Source organism: Ambystoma mexicanum, chromosome 5p (assembly GCF_040938575.1).
Source record: "Ambystoma mexicanum isolate Mex_15411 chromosome 5p, UKY_AmexF1_1, whole genome shotgun sequence".
Classification (NCBI taxonomy): domain Eukaryota; kingdom Metazoa; phylum Chordata; class Amphibia; order Caudata; family Ambystomatidae; genus Ambystoma; species Ambystoma mexicanum.
In genome coordinates, this window is record NC_090930.1 from 855,136,009 (window position 1) to 855,154,525 (window position 18,517).

The following is an 18,517-nucleotide window of genomic DNA, read 5'->3' on the forward strand; positions in this document are numbered from 1 at the left end:
CCTTGCCGGGATTCGAACCTGCGACCTGCAGATCACGATCAGATCGCATAAGCGAGCGCTCAACCCACTGAGCTATTTTACCGCCACCCGCTGAGCTATCTTGTGTATATCCTTGAAGCGTCATAGATATATTACTTGCTCACTAGCTCTACTATTTCTTGGAGGGACCAGCGCCGCACTCGGGTACTCCACTACAATCAGTAACGTAGATCAAGGCTTGGGTACACCTTACAGTACCAGGAGACCACTAGAACGAGATTTTAGCACGTTAGCGCAGAGTGAGCAGAACTACCCCAAGACTGAACTTATGTAGCATATACCTGTGCCAGAAGCTCTGCCCTTTCATGAAGTGTTTACCTCTGGTGACATTTCTGCCACCCCCGCTTGCTATAGTATAACTTTGCAATTCTTATGGTGCCGGCCACCTATTCTAGAATATGCCAGGTCTAAAAACTGCAGCATGAAGCAGAGGTCACCTTGGCTAAACTTTCAGCCACGTTTACTTTTGCATACATACAAAAAAGCTGCAAAAGAAAAACAAACAAAATAAACAGAAAGACAGACAAAAGTTTGGGTCGCTCTTTAATTATTGTTTACCATTAATTTTCATCTTAATAACAAGAACTAAGCTATGATAAATTCATGGCAGATGTCCAGTGGCCATGTAGGATATTTTATTTATTTTATATATCTGAGTTCTTGCAATGTGCTACATGCAGGACAGACGGCTTCAATGCGCATGGTTGGGGGAAGGGCAAACAGTAGGTGCAGGGAACTATTTAGCAAGAAGGCGATAGTGGAAGATAGGGGTTCTTCTTTCGCAGGGAGACCATCGGCTGCGACTTACAATAGTTAGTGCCTTCCATGAATATCCAGTCTACGGATGCCGCAGTAGGGACCTTGTTTAAGAGCCATCCTTCTACACCGTGAGCTTCACGTGATCCTGGGTCAAAGCCTAGATAAGGTAACGGCTGCAGATGCAAGGGCGTGTAAGAGGGAGGTCTTTAAGATCTTTCGGGAGTGCAGATGGTTTTCTTAAGGACTTGGCTCTCTGAATTTCATTCCACTATTTGAGACTGATATCATAATTCATGTTGTCCCCATAGTCTTTCTTCGCTTGATCTGGTGCTGCAGAGGAGCCCTGACATTTCCAATCAAAGCTTTGTGGTGGGAGCATAATGTTTGGTTTACTTTACTTTACTTCGCTTTAAAATTGTATACTGCACACCTCGGATCCCACAGGCTTATGGGTACAACTGCAAACAAAACAAAATAACATAGAGATCACCTCAATGGAAGGGAAGGATACCAAGTTACTGGAGAAGACGGCTACCTAAATTTATTTGAATAGATATGTTTTCAATTTCTTTTAAAAATGTTCCATCAGGTTAGTCTTTCTCACATCTTCTGGAAGCAAGTTCCAAATCGTTGGGGCCACCTTGTTTGACTTGTGCAAGAGAACATCTAGGCTCTCTTAGCTGTACCGTGTCATTTGATCTGAGCGTTCTTATGTTGGACTTCACCTGTACGGCCTCAGATAAATAGATGGGACTGATACGCATGATGCACTTGTGTACCATAACGAGAACGCTAAATTTTACTCTCTCTTCTATCGCCAACCAGTGCAAAGCCTTTCTTGCTTTGGTGACATGGTCGAACATCTTCATGCCAGTAATAGCTCTAACTGTGCTATTTCGTATGACCTGAAGTCTTCCAAACTCTGATTTATTTATCCCTACAAGGAGACTACCACAATGGTCTATCTTAGACCCAATGATTGCACTTGCTGTAATTTCACAGTTGGCTTGTGAAATAACCGGGCGTATTTGTGTGAGCAGTTTTATATGGTGTGCTGAAGAGGACACCAAAAAGCTCACTTGTGCCTTCATGTTGAGATGTTGATCCAGGACAATACCTAAGGTTTTGACCTTTGTTTTTGACTACAGAAGGTGCCCAGCGAGTGTGAAATTTTTTTAATGCTCCCCTAACTTTTCTATTCTATTTGGTGTACCAACAACCATGAGTTCCGCCTTTTCCTTGTTTAGAGCAAGCCCATTTTCTACCATCCGTGCTTGAATTATAACATAGACCTCGTTCAATGTGACAGTATCTTGCTCACAATTTCCTGATTGTGGGATGACACATTGCGTGTCATCCGCATAGTTAGTAAATTCAACATTATTCCTGTCCAACAGATGGAAGAGAGGGATGGTAAAAATATTATAAAAGGAGGGCGACAAACAAGCACCCGGAGGAACTCCAAAATGCAAAGTACTGGGCAGAGCTTCTGCTATGTCACTACACACTCTCAGTGTTCTATTACTAAGAAAAGATTTTACCAATGCCGAGGCAGCATCTGAAAACTTGGCTACCTCCATCAACCTGGTGACCAATAGATGGTGGTCCAACAGGTCAAAGGCTGCTGAGAGGTCTACTAACATTAATATCGATGTTTCACCCTTGTCCATGGTACGAAATAGGTTAGACTTCAAGTCCAGCAGCACTGTCTCCATCCCATGGCATTTTTTAAAGCCAGATTGTTGTGTAGGTAACGCCCCCGGTGCCCCCTGGGGCCCATAGTTACAGGCCCGAGAGTAGCGGTATTGGCCCACCGTCGATGGTCTTATTGTCATTAGTACCCCGGTCTGTTAAACCGGGGTACTAATTGCGTTTTTTTCAGCCTTTTTTTCTGTTCCGAAACGCTGCTGCGTTTAAAAAAAAAAAAGTCTAATAAAATGGCCGCCGGGAAAGGGAAAGCATAGTCCGTTTTCCCTTTCCACGGTGGCCATCGGGAGCAGACGCACTGGGAACAGAAGGCTCGCAGCGGGGATTGTCTTGTTTTGAGCCTCCTCATTGGCTAAGGGGCTGCCATGTCCCCCACCAGGAACAAATGCAGGCACGTACGTGCGTCCACGGGATTACACTGTGGTATGGCTCGGAAACGAGCCAATCACGTTAAGTGTACCCTGTGGACGCACGTCCGCCAGGTACTAATGAATGTTAAACAACTCTGAGATCTGGATGTATGCCACCCATCTAAGATTTTGAGCAAGAAATGATAGGTGATGGGTATTTTGGCTCACAAACTCAGTAAGCCCTGGTGCAAGTTATTCTGTGTTAGATGCCAAGTTAATGTGGTCTTGGCTTTTTGCATCCAAGATCATCTGAGATGCCTGATTCTATATTAGCTGCAAATTCGTCACTGCTTTCAGAGAGAATCTGCAAAAAAATGCTGTTGCTGTGGTCGAGGTAAGGGAGTATTGGTGATTATAGCAAACATTATGCTGAAAGTCAAGTGTTGAATGGATTCCCCTGAGGATGTGGCAATGGCGATAGGCAGGATGTTAACCAGGGCATTGAAAGGTAAGATTGAGTCAAGATGACATTTACGTTCCTTGATCTGTCAGTGGCGTGAAGGGACAGGGAAATCCAGATTACACTATAGACCGATATGCCGTTCGGCACGTTTTCACTCTGAGTGCTTATTGGAAATCACACCACTCTGTGAATGGAAGCCATTTGCTGCTTGACCCACTTAGAGAGGACTCCTTGGCCCCCTCACTGGAGAGAGGACTTGTCCCCTGGAACACCCGCATTTTCAATACATTTCCAGCTAAGTCCACGCCCAATGGTCATGCAAAATATGATCAGGTCATGGCTGATATCGTTTGCATCATTGTTTGCCCTGACTTAGTGGGCATGATAACCCCAAATAGGTTCAGCGCTGGTAGAGTCAGGGGCATCAATTTGAAGGGGCATACCCCATGGAACTGCAGTACCCTGTCCTGGATGTCATACTGGTAAAATACTACACTGAGCACCATAAGCCTTTATATATTGGGTTTCGTTGCTATGCAGTAATCGTGGTCACCACCCAGGGGGAAGAATAGGACTAGGCAATAGTTACAATTTCTGCCCAGAAGAAAACATTGCCCACATCTCTAATGTTGAGGGCTGTGCCATAGTGTTGCATGGATCTTTTCATTGTCAGGAACTTGATTGATCTGGAATTTCAAGGTATTTCAGCAGTGGGCTAAAGAGGGGCAAAAGGTAAAGACTGCTCTGACATGTCTCACAAAAGCCACAGATAGCTGTCTTAATAACAAAAAGAGGCGTACTGCTCGGCGACACGAGAATACCTTAACTTGACTTAGTCTTGTATAATCAATTATGGTACAGTCCATAGATTTAAGATTCTTCAAACTTATGCACAAAAAACGTTGTTCTCTTGGTAATCATACATTATGGCAATAGTACATCTCTCCAAATTACATATAATTGAAACATCTGTTACTCAATTCATCCACAATCATTTGGTAGCCGTAAAACAATTCATCTATTCATGTCAGTCGCGATTTGAACACCTGTAGTTGACAGAGACTGTCAGTTAGCCTGTTTGTAGCTTGGCCCTGCTGACCATTTGATAGCATCTTCTCCTACTGACCCTGTGCTTCATAGCCGCTTGATAACATAATCTGTGTTTAGCCAGCACGTGTTTCGCCCTCGCTGGGGCTTTTTCAAGGCTGTTGTGAGGTAGTTTTTTTGTGTTGAATTGTTTTACGGCTGCCACAATATTTTGGATGAATTAAGTAACAGGTGCTTTAATTATATGTGATTTGGAGTGATGTACTATTTCCATGATGTATGAATACCAAGAAAACAAAAATGTTTGTGCATACATTTGAAGAATCTTAAATGTATACACTGTACCATAATCGGTTATATAAGACGAAGTGAATTTAAGGTATTTGCTTATTACTCAAGATATAATGAAGCACATATATATTTTTATAAAAATAATAAGACTTTAACCTTGTATTGGAGCAGAGTATGTGAGTTATGGCGTTCAGTGTTTCACGTAATCAATAAATGCATATCACCGGGTTTGTGTAACTGGTCTCACGGTACACTTACAATCATCGGTAAATATAGTGAACCTGTGGCACATCATAAAGCATTCAAACCCCTTTCCTGCACTATTGCATTTATTTTGATTTGCATTTATTGAAAAATATGGTATCATTAGGAAGAGAAATGGCTTACAAAGAAATGGCTTTGACAATAACAGAAGGCGTAGAAAGTGCTGGGTTAAGGTGCCTTGAATTAAGAGCATTGTTGTATTGAATGATGTATACAGGGGTGGAGAAGGGATACGATTAGGAACATACATCAATGACAGGGATGGGAAGACATCATGTTTTAACATTGAGAGCCTGAGGCCAGTATTTACTTATTCATCAAATGAATGGTATGGTGGTGCCTGCCAAATATCAATTTATTGCTGATACAAAAATCAAACAATTTGGCTTTGCCAGTGCTTGTTTATGACAGGAATTCAGTGCAAGGAACAGGTGCAAGGACACACATAATGTTTATAAGTCAAATGGCTGAGGTGCATTATGATAAGACGTTTTTATTACAACAGGAACTAGATTACAGCTGTAATTAAACCATAACCTTTCAGCGACTACTTAGAAATAACATTGGCATCCCTTAAAACTCACAGAGCTAGCTCAGACAATTCCTGCGTGTGTGTGTTTGGTGAGGTCAGGCATGTCGTGGGTGGGAATGGCTAGATGAGTTGAGACAGGCTGAATTGCCCTCCACAGATCTTCCCTTCCCATCCAATAGTTTTGGCTTATAGACAGCACTAACAGCACCATCTAATAGCAAACACTGAAAAGGGGCTGGAGTGGAAAGCTACCTAACCAGTAGAGCCTAATCTTACCAATATCTGGCTGAACACACAGGCTTTCAGATTTAGCAAACAAGCTCTCGTCAAGTTTCATATCATAGAAAGTACCTCTCTCAGACAAAGGCACTTTTCAGGAACTGCCTCCACACTATCCATACAACATTATAATTCAGTCTCCAGTGGTTAAACTACATGAGACCACTACTGCGATGGAGAAGCACGCGCTATTTCCCTTTGTGGAGTCTGCCCCCACAGTGATACTGTAAGTAGGGGGTAAGGCATTAGGTATTCATCAATTGTTCACTTCAATTGGCTCTACGCGAGAGTAGATGTTTCCTTTCCCTCATGCTATCCCTCATGCTCTGACCCTACGGCCCTGGTCGACACATTCAACCGGGCCATGCTTACAGCCTTAGACACCATTGCACCCTCGAAACTGAGAAAATCTAAACCTCGAGCCCACCTAAACTCTTGGTTTACACCCCATCTCAGAGCACTACGCAAAGAAAAACGAATTGCAGAATCCCACTGGAGAAGCAATCACTCTCTAGCTAACAAATCACGCGTACTCCTGGCCACCCTTAACTACAAGGAAGCTATATTGCAGGCAAAAAAAGACACATATAACAAACGCATCGAGCAAGCCAAATCTAACACCAAAGAATTGTTTAAAATCCTAAAAGAACTTGAAACTCCTGTTACTCCACCTGACACATGCACCAAAGATAGCACCTGGTGCTCCAAAATCCAAGAAGCTCTCCTAGGTAAGATTGCCACTCTCCAAATTAAAATCAACAACAAACAATCTAGCCTTCAATCCAACCCTCTACAGATCCCTATACCTACCATAAACCTCTCTATCACAGACTCTCTGACTCCTTTTAGCTTCTCTCCACTCTCCATTCTCGAAGTGGAAAAGATTATCACTAGCCTTAAACCGTCCAATTGTCAGGGTGACCTTTGTCCTCCACCTATTATTAAGGAAGCTGCTCACGACCTAGCACCATTCATCACTACGCTCATCAACTCCTCCTTTAGCTCTGGGATTGTACCGGACAATCTTAAGGATGCATGGGTCATCCCGCTTCTGAAAAAACCTACCCTGGATCCCAGCATACCCACAAACTACAGACCAATTACCACTGTACCTTTTTTACTAAAAATCCTTGACCGCGCGGCCTACCTACAAATTCAGGAATACCTTGAATCAAATAAACTTCTGGGACTCAGGCAATCAGGCTTCCGGCCTCGCCATGGCACTGAGACCGCCCTTATTGATTTAAAAACGCAGATCGAAGATCTCAAAGACAAAGGCAAACTGGCGTTATTACTTCTCCTGGACCTCTCTGCTGCTTTTGATCTTGTCAATCACAAAATTCTCTGCCATCACCTCAAATCAGCCGCACACTTCTCAGAAAATGCCGCCACTTGGATCAGATCCTTCCTGGATAATAGATCAATGCGCGTGTTCTCCCCACTTGCGGCCGCACCACCCGCTCAGGTCTCTTGTGGTGTGCCTCAAGGGTCCTGTGTCTCGCCCACGTTATATAACGTGTTTACCAAACCCCTTTTTGATATTTTGGACCATTTGGGCGTCACGTATACCAATTACGCTGACGACACACAGATACTAATCCCCATCACAGGAGACTACACAACTGACTCCCTTGCCATCAACGCCATCTACCAGGTCATCCAACCGTGGATGGCCCAACACGGCCTCTGCCTAAATGATGAAAAGACAGAGCTCCTCATTCTTGGTTCACCACAAAAACTCACTAAACTTGACCCTGCCTTCAAGTCTTTCACCATTGATGGGAACACCATCCCGATTGCTAAGGACACGAAAACCCTAGGGATTTACATCGACTCAACCCTATCCTTGACTAGACAATCCAACGCAGTCTCATCTGCAGCAGCGCATACTTGCAAGCTCATCACCGCCTGTCGCCCGTTCCTAACCACTGCCAACTGCGTAACCTTGGCCAGGACCCTTGTACTATCCAAGGTCGACTACTGTAATGCCCTCTATCTAGGTACTAATCTCCGCAACTTAAACAAGCTACAAATTGTCCAAAACAATGCGATCAGAGCGGCCCTTAACATTCCTAGGCGCCAGCATATATCTGACACCAGGCGCAACCTGCACTGGCTCTCTATCCCACATCGCATCTCCTTGAAGTCCTTGGCTCTCACACACAAATGCCTCCACAACCAAGCCCCTCGCTACCTGGCAAACAGATTCTCTTTCCACAATTCCACCAGACCTCGCAGAGCGGCCCAAGCCAACTGCCTTGACATCCCGCGTTTTAATCTCCAAAGATCTGGTGGAACCAGCTTCCCCATCCTGGCAGCCAAACTTTGGAACTCACTCCCTAATGACCTTAGAGCAGAACCTTCCTTCCTGAAATTCAAATACCTTACCAAAGCTTGGCTATCCGCCCAAGACTGCTAACACCAGCTTACTGCCCTACTTGCACTTTGACCTACTCTGCATCCCTTATTAACTATCCTGTAAATCACTGCCTTATCGATATTCGTTTGAATGTATATTTTGTAAATTTTGTAAATCTTCCTGTAATAATCCTGTAATACTCTGTCACATTGCCTTGTCATGCTTTCATCTTGTTGTAACTAAGTTAAGCGCCCGGTTGCCCCTGGGCCTGGTGCGCTATAGAAATAAATAAAATACTTTCATGTGGTTTGGCCATGGTTCCCCTTGGAAAGCCTTTGGAATGAGTTATGCTAGACCTGGCATCACTTATATAGACCGGCACATTGAATAGCAAACGCAGGAGAGCTGTACTCTTTTCAAGGCATCCCCCAAAGCGCAGGATTTGATTTGCAGAAGCAATCAGCCACCCGGCTGATGCGCAGCGTAACGCAGCACGCACCAGTTCCGCACCACGCTGCCGTGCAGCATAACTTAAGATGTCCCGAAAGGTGGTGCAGTGGGACTTCTGGAAGATCTCACAAACAAAACAAGTAGAGTTCGATCCACAAACAGAAAGCGTCGTCGAGCGGATCTGCACAAAACACCTTACAAGCACACTTCTCACACCAGCCATTCTCATTGTCAATTGGCACAATATAAAGCACCCAGTGGGATGTGTCAGAAATCCACACCATTCAATTCAAGAAGTTCCTTATATCGGAAAGTAATCTTAATAGTACTTTCAAAAGTACTTTCTAAAGTCCTTAAAGTAATCTAAAAAAAGAGTCCAGATTAATTGATACACGCAGAATGGAAATGCATAAACACAATTGCATAAACTAAACAATTACAGTACGTTTTTCAGAACTGTCAGAGAGCAGATCCCACCATAAGTCGGTTAATAAAATGTTATTAAGAGCACAAACATGCCATCATCCCACTACAGATGATGTCCTGATTTTGTGTATTTGCACAGATTGCGTTGTGTTGCATTTACTTACCTGGCAGTGGGGTCAGATCACATTAAAAGTGTTTTTGGGTATGAAGAATAATTGAAAAAGATTGTATTTCTTTAGATGTGTGTTCACTGGGCAGTGTGTGTACGTACATGTCTGAAACTGTGTTTGTGTCTGTCAGTGTTTCATTTTTTCGAACTAAACATATTCCTGCTGCAGCTGCCAGTTTGCATAATCCATTGTCAGTTACCTCTGCCAGTCAATTAGTCAGGCAGGCAGGAAGGAAGGTCCCAACTGGCAGAGCAACGGTGTAAGACTCTTCTTTCTCAATTTTCCCTCAGACACACCATCCTGAGAAGCCACTTTTTCCTACCACAGGAAGCCCAAGAGAACTCTATAGCTAGCAGTCTGACAGCCAAACTGAACCCTGGCCTTTTGTATCCTGCCAGGTTTGAAAAGCTGGACATCACCCCTAAAAGTGCCCAGAAGATAAAGCCGGTGCTTGAGCGGTGGATGGCCGAGGCAGAGGCCCGCCACCGGGCAGGCATGCAGAACCTGACCGAATTCATTGGGAGCGAGCCATCCAAAAAGCGCAAGAGACGCACCTCGTTCACGCCACAGGCCCTAGAGATCCTCAACGCCCACTTTGAGAAGAACACGCATCCCTCAGGGCAGGAAATGACAGAGATTGCCGAGAAACTGAACTACGACCGGGAAGTGGTTAGAGTTTGGTTCTGTAACAAAAGACAGGCCCTAAAGAACACCATTAAACGTTTGAAACAGCACGAGCCCAACACGCCTGTCCCACTGGAGCAGTTAACAGACTCTCTGGAAGAAAACTCCTAAAACTGTTTCTTGCTTCGGACTCATACGAGAAAACCCATGTCTCCACCCTTGTAAGTAAAAGACTATGCGCAACACAAGATGGGCAGGAACACTTTTTTTGCCAGTGTCTATGAACTTTTCTAAATGCACAACACTCAGTGTGTTTGTGAACGTGTCGTAGAAGTAGTCCCAAAAGAAGACATAAGAGAGAAAGCAAAAAAATACAAACAAAAGAAAAAGGACTTTTTTAATGGACTCAAATAAACCAAATAACTGTAACATTGTGAATTATAACAAATGTGAACACATTTAAAAGCAAAACAAACTTGTATCTGTCGTATGGGAATACCAGCCGGTTGGCCGCGCGGAGGAGCGATGGTAGACTTTCAGGCACCAAGTGCTGATTTCCTTACGATTACTACGAACCAAAGTATGAATTATGGCATTGCGAGCTCGAGTCTCCTCCTTCCTGAGTGTAAACAGTGCGGCCATCTTTCTACATTTGTACTTTACAGGGCAATGGAACAAACTGGTTGTAGCTTTATTTTTCCTCCTGCTGTCATTGGTTTGGATGGGGTCATGCAGTCGCCAGCACCATATTGTAGTGCTCACCGTCTGGCTTGTCATGGGTTAGGTACTACTTTTTCATTGTCCAACTGTGTTTATTCATCGCAGAGTATGTGTGCCAAAAATACTTTACTTTCTTATTATCGTGAATATTTGTTTTTCAAATATTAGACACTGCATCAATAACCCTTTTATTACTGCTTGGGAATTGTCAGTCCTTTTTTCCTTTCTGAAAGCAAAACCAATCGCACAGCCCTCTGCAGAGACCCATGAGAGCGAGGACAGTTGGCGTGTTTGGTCTGATGGGGATTCCCTGAGGTAGACAGAAGACATTGGAAGTTGCCAACCACGTTAGTTAGCCCTCTCCAAGGGCAGGACATGTTCATCCCCAAAGTACTGTTTCTCCTTAGCAGCGTAGAATACTTTACTTACAGTCCTACCATACAGCAATGTTTCTCCCAAGTCTTACGGCCAAAGGTCTGTTTCAGGGGACAGAGGTATTAAAGTGCAGAATATCACTCATGTAGTGAACTTTGACCAAATTGCAAGGTTAGGTCTAGTACTCATCACTATACATCTAGGCATGGCATGGCTTCTCTCTTGCTCCATTCTGCGTCCATTGGTCAATAACAAATGGCAGCAAAGTGGATGCGAGAAATTGGTGTACACAATAATATCTGCAGTCTCCTTGTATGCAGCTCTTAAAACAGGCCTCACAGAATCTCTGTTACCTCCCAGCAGAGCAGAATTGCCATCAGTCCTCTCGCCAACCAAGGACTACCGCTGCCTCGCTGCAGGCGGCCTCTCTGACATGGCGGACCAGCATTTTGCCCCAAAGCTTTATAAATACTTTGCATGTGAAAACTTATCTGGCATTCAAAAAGAAATGTGAACGCAAGAAACTGGCACGTTTTGGAAGAACTCACAGCCACTTGCCACATCCCTGAAACCTTATTTTGCTTTTTTGTATGCAGAACAGGTACTCTTTATTCAGTGTCAAAGTTGGGACATATGTTTTGTTCTATGTTGGGGGATCTGAAACCTTTGGCTCTCCAGATGTTTTGGACAAAAAAAAATCCCATCAGCCCCAGTGAATATGGTTAATGGTGAGGGATCGTGGGAATTGTAGTCAAAACTATTTGGAGACCTACACGTTACAGTCCGTAGTCTCTTCAGTTGCAAAGACATATATGACATGAAAACTGTCATAACAAATTCCAACACTGCGGTTTGAGTGCAGGGCTCAAAGATATCTCTACGCCACAAGGACGCAACTTTTAAATTCCAGTGATTGCATTTAAAAGTTTACTTTTATGTCGTTTTTTAAAATAGATTTAGATTAATTGAACGCATTGGATTTAAGCTCCTGAAAGTAATTTTTTGCAAAAGGAAAGCAAGTACTGGGAAAGAGGTGTCTCAGTGACATCTAGTTATTCGGTCACCCAATATGAATGGAAAAGGAAACTGCCAAGGAAGGTGGGTGGTGCAGGGTGGTGGCAAAGCAAGGGCACGGTAATGTGCATGCAAGTGAGCTGCTATCCTCCCACCAATGGGCATGGACATTTAGCTGGGTGCAATATTGGCGGCCATATTACACTAGAGAGACTTTGGGATTAGGAATGAGTTTCCTGATGTTGAACCATAACCTAACTCAGTCACTGATGACAAGGTGACTTTTTTGATCAGCCATGCTATTTTGTTCATCGTCACTGAAAGGATATCGCAAACATGCAGCGTGACCATTATTTCCCTCCTCAGGAGCAATATGTGTGTGTCAGCCGCTGGGGACTCCTGAACCATTGACTAGCAGAGCAAACCCAGCATCAGTGAATATTCACTACAAAGAGCGGAAAGTTTCCATTGTACATTGGAGGTTAACCTCTTCAGGTATTGTCAAGTTAAACTTCAACCAGTGTGTAAAATAGTGCCGGACATGGGGCGTGTTATGGAAAGCTGTGCACCCACCTGGTTCATGAATTTGAGAGTAGGTTCCACTTGAAGTACACATCAAACACACACTTTCCTAGAGAGACCACTGTTTCCCAATTACTATGTCCATTTCTCCCTTCGAAGGCATGACTATGGATTGCTGGAACAGTTGTTCCTACCATCGATTTGAGTGAGGATCCAATTCAGTAGTGTGCCTTTCACTGACGGAGGGCTTGTTAACATGAAACACATATTTTAAGCACGAATCATTCCATTTAAAAGTGGTACTGGTAAAACTATTTCTCAACGAATTTTAGGTTAGCTTTATCGCGGATTTGCTCATTTGGTACAGGAAAGCTGTGAGTCCTGATAACTCTCCCACTAGGTGCAATTATGTCTACCACCTTCACGTGGGGACCACACAAATGGCAATGAAGCACTGTAGAAAAGGCAGAAACATAACATAGAAGGACCTTCCAATAATCCAATTCAAGTCTCCTTTATATTCTCTCTGCTTATGCAGGCAAGCGTACAATCATGATGTCACATTCAGTGCGGAATTCACTGTTAACGCCAATCTGCATTGGGGGACACAACAGAACTACATATCCCCTTCCCATATGTCTTCCTCCTTTGGTGAGAAACAGGAGCCTTGGTGTAGTATACCATGAGTAATTCTGCATTGCTTGTTGTCATGGGATCCTCAAACATAGGGCGGCCCTCATGTGGAGTCCTTACAATTCTCTAGAAAACATTCTAAACATCCTCGCAGGGCAGGGTGAAGTGACACGGCATTGGTTATACTGACTGTGATCCTTATAAACATAAATGTGAATTTGGGATCATAGTTCATGAAAGGTTTAAATAATGAGCGATTAGAGGTAGCACTCGAAAGCTTACAGAGCCCATGTCAGAGATGTAAGCTTGGTTCAGAAGTGACATTCAGGGCGCTGTACAGGATTTTCTTGCAAAAGAGCAGAATGTGAAAGTAACAATTTAGGTCAGTAGCTTTGGAAGACCCAGCTCTCGCAGGGCAAGGCCCCCAACGATTCAAGGTGGTGGTGAGGAAAAGAGAGGGTCTGATTTGCACTGAACTGTCTTGCCAATTTATTCAGTATTGCTCAAATCCACATCCATTGAGGGCACATAAGGTAGGCCCCTGGCCCGGATAAAAAATATGTCTCACATTGCACACTGTCTCATATTACCCAATCTTTCAAATTGCATACTGTCACAAGCTCGCAAAATCTACTAGCCCACTAGCATTGGTGAGTAGTTTCTATGAAGGGTGAGTACCATTTGCATAATACTCTGCCTTGCTGGCACGTATGGGAATGTTAGAAACGTATTTTTGATTTACTGCAAACACACTTTGTTTGCAGCAAATGGCAAATACACATTTCTGTGCATGCTTGACAGCATTTCACCAAATATGAAGTGTGCTTATGGTGACATGCACCATTTTCCAAAAAGGACTTGTGAATATTTTGTCACCAGTCACCTTGGGGCATGTGCATTTCTCTTAGGTCAAGTATGTAAACTAAGAAACTCGCCTTGCAGGTCTAGTGGGATTGTTAAGAATTTGCAAGGCTTGAAATAGTCCCCATACTTATTTGTAATATAGCTTCAAATAGAATATATGTATTCAAATGCAATCATAAACTTGAAACTTGTAAAATTGGCAAAATTAAACATACATGATATTTGATACCCACTTGCCAAAGAATATTCCCAACTTTTGTGTATCACAAATCTGTAATTTAAGCCACCAAATGAAATCAGTGGCCCACCCTTATGAAATCTATATAATTAAGTATAAGCCTGCATATTTATGAACCCTCCAACAAGAGATCTCACCATAAACATCAACCAAGGTGCAGCCAATTACTGGTGGTCTCAGAGTAACCAAAAATCACGTCTGTTTTAAAGGCAACCACTGATGTCTTACAGTTTGGAAAGACAGTGAACACATTACCACAAACACACACACATAATTGCACCCTCCATAAATGACCTACTAACCCAAATGACTCTTCAAAAGGCATCTTGCACTAATGCCTGTCACTCAACAAGAGGCTATGGTATTGAGAATAAGCTACTTTTGAGCAACATCAAAAAAATTGATTTACCCCTGTCCATCGCGTATCTGACACGATCTAACAATTCTCAAGGATACGTTTTCCATTTCCATGCTTCATATGCCTGTGGGAATTCAGAAGAATCCCCTTCCAGTAAAATGCCAACAGAAATCACCAATAATCCACAACAAATGGAAAAAATCACCCTATTCCAAAATTCGACCATTGTGAGTGCACAAGAGATTACATAAACCCTACTTTATAAGTATTCCCCTGGGACAGAACAGAATCAGGAGTGTAACAAGAGTTTGACAGCAAGCCAGACGGCAAAGAAATCCTGCAGGGTCCCTTGGGGCTTACCATTATTTGGACATGTATGAAGACACAGTTCCGCAACACACAAAAGGTAGGAGACTTGGGGAAATAATCATGTTCCATCAGTGCATAGGCCAACCCGTTAAAATCCCTCAAACACATAGTGTACCTAACACATGATCCAACATTCTATGGTTCTGTTTTCAGGAAGTCTGTTTTGGAAGGTCTAAAGAACAATAATTGCATGGCTTTTGGTTCCCTTATGTTGCAGTTGCAGGAACACGAATGCCAAAAAAAAGGAGCCAAAAGCCGAAACGGTAGAGGCGTTGTCAAAGAACTCAAGCTATAACCAAAAAGTAATATGTCAAATGCCTTTGCTAATTTTTGCAATGCTGGACCAAAGCTCAATGTTTGTTGGAATATGCACATTGTAGATATGGCTTAATGTTGCTGACAATCTTGCAATACAAAACTGTTACTATAAAAAGTGAAAATACAAAAAAAATGCAAAAAATAAACTGTTTCGTGTTTTACCTCAGCACCCGACTTTTACCCAGTTAACAACTGACATCACAAACCGGATACACCATGAGGAGGAAACGGCTATCCACGTCAATGCTTGACTGTAAAAAATATTTTGTACTGAACTTCTGTTATTATTTGTCATGTGGTTTCATTGATTCCAATTTGAGATACCGTGTGGCACATGTGTTAAGTTATTGATATTTAACTTTTCTGTCCTATGTGGGACTAGATATGGGATTGGTCACCAGGGTCACAGATGAAGCACTGCGGGGAGCAGGAAGCTTTTCCCCTGCACCAAGCATGCAGCGGGGAAGATGATTGGACGACACGGAAAGCATCCGCCATGCTGAAACAGTATAGACAAAAATAAAAAAAAGAGCGTCAACGGGGAGGACTTATAACCTGGAAGTCCAACCAACTGGATATTTTCTAATGCCCCAGTACTGCTCTGACACTGAAACCAAAGCTGATTTACCTACACAGGTTGCTTTACATTTTATAGACTGGGAAAACTGTACTCCATCTTGAGCAATATCTGTATGGTCAGTAAAAGCTGCACTTTGTGTATTTCTTAACAGCTTGAGATCTGTCACTTTTAATTTATACCATGAAAACAATAAAATCATTGTTTGACATGAAAGGTAACAAGGGACGTCTTGGGCTTATTTCTGGTGTCTGATTTGTCTTGCAGGTTTCCCCTTTAGTTGTCTTTGCTGCAAGGAAGGTTTGACCTGCAAAATTAAACTCGACAGTCTTTTGTGGCTGCCATTAGCATGAGCCTAGGCACCTGATTTGTCACACAAATATCATAGGGCAGCTATCCTTACTGTAGCCAAAATTGTTCATGTGCCTGTTAGTTTGTTCATGTGCCTGTTAGTACATTCCCACCTCTCCTGACATTTGGAGTTTCACCTGGGCTGCAATGTATAGAGAAGGCCTGGCAAATAACCACAACTTTTCTAGGCTTACCCGAGCACACACTCAAGCCTCTCACTCATTCAACATTACCCAGTGTACTGATTAACAATTCTCCAATCTTGCCATGGACTCACAACCCAATTATTACAACAGTTTAGGGCATATCCGCCTCCTCCCTTTTGCAAAACTACGGTCCACGGAACAGGACAGGCATGCACTCACGGCATGACAGAACCCTTTTCCTCTGCCGCATCCCGTCCTCCTTCCCTGTCTTTGTAGCAGCCATTTCCTGCTTTCCCATCCTCTTTTTTCCCCTTGCTCATTTTCTTTCCTCCAGCAGACTAAGGTCTGGATACCCCTGTGTGGAGCCATGCCATTGAAAAACCTATGAACTCTGATACTACCTCTGGGGTAGAAGCATATTAACATAACATTGCATTGTACCTATTGATATGTTTCACACACCCCAACCTGCTCCAACATTGTGTCTACATCTTGTGTACATCCTCGCAGTGCGCATTGCACAAGTACTAAAATAAGGGCTTGCCTTCCTCCACACACCAGCCTACAAGATGGAATCATCCCTCGACGATCTGTTGCTGCACTGTTCCACTCTAGACCTTTTACGTAAGCACAGTCATTATCTGGGTTTTCCATTTGAGCTCCTTTGTAACCTCCCTGGCTCATGTCTCACGCTAAGCGTGTGCTTTCTGGAGTCCGCTGCCCATGCTCCCACCATCTTCTAGCCTATATCAAAAAGAGAAAAGAAACATACAACTTGCAATACAATGACAGACATTCTAAACAACATTAGCATCCTGCAAGGGGCTGCTGGCCAATCAGGATGCTCAGAGCACAGGCTGATTTGTATGGTACAAGCCTGCGTTCCGAGGAGCCGCTACTAGCCAGCTCTGCCGTCTGTTCCCCGCTCCCTCCACCCCCTCATCTCTTAGCCCCTGTGTAGTTTCCTATGCAGGTGCTAAGAGTGTGTATTTTTTCTTTTTTCAAAAAAGAAACATACCTTTGCTGTGCGCTGCCGGGTTGCGCAGTGCTTTCCCAAAGTCTGTTTTCAATGTTGATGACATCATCGTCATCAACATTGAAAACAGGCTTAGAAACCACGGCGCACCGGGCCACTCAACAAAGGTACATTTGTTTTTCAACAAAAAAACACACCATTAGCGTGGGGAAAACCACACGGGTGCTATAGTGACATGCCCCTCAGTGACGGACCATATCCAACAGGGCCGGCCCGCCACCTCGGGGCATTTCACCCGATTAAACATCATTAAGAAACATGTTCACATATCAAGGTCTCACCCATCTTTAATCACACGGTAAAATGTTGTCTTCTTCTTTCTGCAAGAGGACACCTTTGTCAGGTAAGTCGCTTGTTGGTAACGCTGTGACTGGTTATCTAAATTGAAACGAAAAATAAAGCTTCTCTAATATTGAAACAGTGTCTGTCTCGTAAAAAGGCAATTAACCTTCTCTTGCACATAGTAGCATTGCATGTACAAAAGAAAAGAAAGTGGATTATGTCATTGATGTCCCAGGTGCACAGGTACAATACAGATTTTCCACACATTTGTTACAGAAAGTCATGATTCTATTAAAGACTCGGAGGCGAAAGATTATGCTCTGACTTCTCTTTACTTACTCGAGCAGCAACCATTATAAAACAATAACATGGAAAACAATGACAAAAACTACAAATTCCAACAGAACCCAGCAATTTTGTAGTTCGTTTTCCATAGGTTGTAAGAAAACCACGTGATCCTCTCCTCCAATCAGCATCACTTCTCCCTTATAACATCCAACAACTCCGAAGTCCTTCCTCTTTCTTTCGCTGAACTGATAAACTCGCGCCCCAACCGGTAGACGACTTGTTCCAGCTGATCTTCTCAAGTTGTCGCTTTCTGTTCCGCTCCTGAAACAAACATAAACTGTTAGAAATCCCATCATGGACGGGTGGGCAATCGCATAGCAATACCATTATTATCCCAAGACAGGATTGCATTATTTCCAACAAGATTGCATTATTTACAACATGACAACATAACTTATATCATAGCGATTGAAATTGGGTGGAATAATCTTTCGCCTCCGAGTCTTTAATAGAGCCATGACTTTCTGTAACGAATGTGTGGAAAATCTGTATTCTATGTCAAGACTCGGAGGCTCAGATTATGCTCGTTTAAAGCTTACCTACCACCAACGATGCTACTCGCTCCACTGGTCTAAAATGGAAATTCTTAAAGGTCTCCTCATTAGA

At 43.2% G+C, this 18,517-nt stretch overlaps 1 protein-coding gene across 4 annotated transcripts in view; it reads left to right on the top strand.

Moving 5' to 3' along the window:
- The window catches only part of POU6F2 (POU class 6 homeobox 2), an 867,009-nt gene extending 851,037 nt beyond the window's left edge, over window positions 1-15,972 (top strand). For 3 of the 4 annotated variants that reach the window (XM_069613281.1, XM_069613284.1, XM_069613282.1), the window contains one exon: window positions 9,427-15,972. In XM_069613281.1, the coding sequence (XP_069469382.1) occupies window positions 9,427-9,931 (505 nt within the window). In that variant the 3' untranslated portion in view covers window positions 9,932-15,972. The remainder of the gene's footprint in view (window positions 1-9,426) is intronic. The other variant, XM_069613283.1, reaches the window with a different exon arrangement.
- The last annotated feature ends 2,545 nt before the right edge of the window (window positions 15,973-18,517 follow it).